Raw genomic sequence first — 3,827 nt, 5'->3', positions numbered from 1 at the left:
TTCTTCATTCTTGGTGATAGGAGGTCTCCCTGTCTCTATGCTAGTTTCTCTCTTTTATCTCAAAAGAGATTGACACAAGATACAACCTATTGTTGTAGACTGACTCCTGCCTCATTAACATAACTGCCTGTAATCCTGCCTCATTAACATCATAAGGTAGGATTTACAACACATAGGGAAATCACCAAACCAAACCACTTGCCTTCTAGAGGTCTCAAACTCATAAAACAAAATGGTGGACTGGCACTGCAATACTGAAAATCATAGCCTAGTCAAGTTCACACATTTTGGGGGGACAAAATTCAATCCATGTCACAAGCTATGGTTAAAAGTATACATCTGTTGAAATTTAATTAAAAATATGTAAGAAAGCAATTTCTATACATTAAACTGATTCTTTAATAGAGTGAGTTATTTACAAAGCAATTTTCTCAGTGCCATTATGACATCCTTGTTCCTTAGACTATATATCATGGGATTAAACAGAGGAGTTAAGATAGTGTAGAAAAGAGAAAGCATTTTGTCAGTTCTCTCTGAGTGTCTAGTGTTAGGTCTTAAGTAGGCAATAATGCCGGATCCAAAGAATAACACCACAACCATGAGATGAGATGAGCAGGTGGAGAAGGCTTTGGCTTGACTTGTGGCTGATGGCAACTTCAGGATGATGGAGATGATTATACTGTAGGAGCCAAGTATCAACAGAAATGGAACCATGACAAATAACACAGCTACTGTGTAGACCAACATCTCATTAACAAAGGTGTCCCCACAAGCCAGCTTGAGTACTGGGGGGATATCACAGAAATAGTGGTTAATTTGTTTAGATCCACAAAACGGCAGAGAGAAAATCTGATATGTATGCCCTATCTGAACTGGGATTCCAATGGTCCAGGAGCCAGTCACCAACTGCATACAGACCCTGTGGTTCATGACTACAGGATAGTTCAGAGGGTTACAAATGGCCACATAACGGTCATAGGCCATCACTGCCAGGAGCAAGCATTCTGTGCCTCCAAACAGAAGGAAAAAGCACATCTGCGTAGCACAGGCAACGAAGGGAATTGTTCTTTTCTGGGTCCCAATATTAATCAGCATTCTAGGGAGAGTAGTTGATACATAGCAGATTTCCAAAAAGGAAAAATTTGCCAGGAAAAAATACATAGGGCTCTGGAGAGCAGGATCCATTTTTGTTATTAGAAATATGGTGCCATTGCTCAACAGGATAACGATATAGATGATTAAAAACAATCTAAAAAGGAACCACTGGAGATGGGGCATGTCAGCAAAGCCCAAGAGAACGAATTCAATGATTTCAGTTAGATTATCTTGTGATGATTTTTCTTGATGATTCATCTGTGGAAAAGGTAAATTTACATGTGCATTTCCTTAACCTTCCTATATCTCTTTTTCTCTTCTCTAAATTGTATTGAGGTGTCTGGGTTGGATTTTATGATCACTGCAATGGTTTGCACATTAAGAATGACACTGGTTTTGTATGTCCCACATCCTCCTGTTAAATCACAATCCACAGTGATTTTAAGATTATTTCCTTATACTTTCGGAACAGCCCAGGACAGATCAAGCTATACTTGACTCAGCACAGGCACTGGAGCAATTGGCAACTGCTGGAGATGGACACTCAGCTTTGCCGTCTAATCTCATTTTAAATTAATTACACATCTTGACAATTCTATTATAGTTCTCTATGTATTTTCTGAATCAAGCTTCTCAAACACTTTATCATAAACTCTCTTCTAACATACATTTTCAACGGCCTCTTTCAACATTTCCTTCTCGCATCCCTTGATGATTTTAAGCATATACCCATACCACCATCATTGAGTCGATTCCGACTCTCTGGGGCCCTATAGGGACAAGTAGAATTACCACACAGAGTTTCCAAGGAGCCACTGGTAGACTTGAACTACCAACATTTTGGATAGCAGCTGAGCACTTAACTACTGTGCCACCAGATCGCCTTTAAGCATATAGGTCCCTATAATACAGTTCACATTAGATAGTTTAGAAAGAAAAGTGTGAGAGTATTACATCTTGTGTAGGGACTAAAACAAATATCTTTTGGAAGGATATTAAGTGGGCAAGATAAGAGGATTTTATTCAGGGAAATTGTCCTGGGAACATTGATTCAGATACCAATAATAAAATTGGTCACGCTATGAAAACAGGGGTAGCATGGACAGCATTTGTTATCAATGTTTATATGTGGGACAGTAGGAGGAATGATGTTGGCTGTTATACCCATTGGGTGCTCTGTGCACCCAACATGATTTTTTGTTGTTTCTCAGACAAATTTCAGTAACTCTTTCTAAACTCGATATTCTTTAGATTTAAAGATGTTCAGACTCACTAAATATGGATAATTTGACCAATTGCACATAAGTTTTGTGACTGCAAATAAGTATTTTTTTTAATGGACTTGAGTTTGACTCAATTGTGATATTAAGCAATTTTTTAAAGTTTCAAAGGTTTACTTCTTTGTGAGAATTAAATGAGATAATATTGGCCAAACATGTTGTCTATTTACCAATTTTAAATTGATTACTTTTTAGTTATGGTTCTATGATAATATGTTCTTTAAGCCTATAGCCCTAGAATTTAACATGTTGCCTAGTTATGTATTTGATAAAGTAATTTAGAGTTCCGTTGTTGGGACTGTTTTTCCCACCATTCGCTTTCATCTTGGTCAGGACAGGAACCAGTTAGGGAAGCTCCTGAGGTGCAAGATTTTAGGAGGCTCAGGGACCTCCTTGCATTTGCACAATTCTGAAAGTGAGTGCCTCCTTAAATTTTGCAAGAGGCAAAGTTCCTCTTGTCTCACGCTGCTTTCCATCTCTCCATCCTAATGGGTTTGTACCTTGCCCACCAAGTAGAGAAGAGGTATGGTATGCCATGGTTAAAAAATATATATATATATTGCTGAGGAGACAATTCCAACTCGTAGCTACAGTATAGTGCAGAGTAGAGCTGCCCCATAGGGTTTTCAAGGCTGTAAATCTTTAGGGAAGCCAACTGCCATGTCTTTATTCCATTGAGCAGCTGGAGAGTTTGAACCCTTGACCTTTTGATTATCAGCCAAGTGTTTAAGGACTCTGTCACCAGGGCTCTGTGCCATTGTTATAGAATAATATTCTCCAGATAGACTGAAATTGAATTATAGTTCCAACATCTAGCTGTATGATGACCTCATGTATGCTTATTAATCTTTCCGTGTCACATTCTGCTTCACTGTAAAATGACTGGCAACTATATCACCATTTAGTGTTGTTAAGTGAATTAAATCATTTAAGTAAAAAATCTGGAAGAAGTCCTGGCATTTGTAATAGCCTATTATTATTGTTTTATTGTTCTCTATTATTGTCATCTATTATTGTTATTGTTGTCAACAGTTGCTTATTATCATCCATTTATTTTGATTGTTATTAAAACTATTTTACTCAGTATGCTATACAACATGAACAATACTCTCTAATATCTTTTGCTTTTGTATCACTGGATTACTGTGGGAATGAAGTGAGATCTTAAAAACAATTATCAAAACTTTACAAACTCCAAAAATGTTCAACTCAAAAGGTGCAATTATCCATGAGTTCTCTGCCAATATTTGAGTTTATATCATTATCTCTGCTTTGTGGACATGTAACACCTGTAGTACCCATCACTGTTCAGCACTCAGAATTGCAATTAGGGTAATACCATTTGTATGCATTTTCTTTTACTGATACGAAATGATCTGAGAGGTAAAGGCTGTGACTATTTTCCTACTTGAAATCAGTATAGATTCCAGAAAATGGGTGTACACCTAACGT

At 37.3% G+C, this 3,827-nt stretch overlaps 1 protein-coding gene across 1 annotated transcript; it reads right to left on the bottom strand.

Moving 5' to 3' along the window:
* Positions 1–411: 411 nt before the first annotated feature.
* Positions 412–1,353, bottom strand: LOC126063999 (olfactory receptor 10AG1-like). Its single transcript, XM_049862559.1, has one exon. It carries the CDS (start codon positions 1,351–1,353, stop codon positions 412–414), a length of 942 nt encoding a protein of 313 aa, XP_049718516.1.
* Positions 1,354–3,827: the final 2,474 nt, after the last annotated feature.

Source organism: Elephas maximus, chromosome 20 (genome assembly GCF_024166365.1).
Source record: "Elephas maximus indicus isolate mEleMax1 chromosome 20, mEleMax1 primary haplotype, whole genome shotgun sequence".
NCBI lineage: Eukaryota > Metazoa > Chordata > Mammalia > Proboscidea > Elephantidae > Elephas > Elephas maximus.
The sequence above is the reverse complement of the archived record's forward strand: the minus strand, read 5'-3'. Positions and strand labels throughout refer to the sequence as shown.

What these genes read in the sequence shown, in the direction of transcription:
- LOC126063999 (XM_049862559.1), bottom strand. Translation starts at nt 1,353, where the DNA reads ATGAATCATCAAGAAAAATCATCACAAGATAATCTAACTGAAATCATT.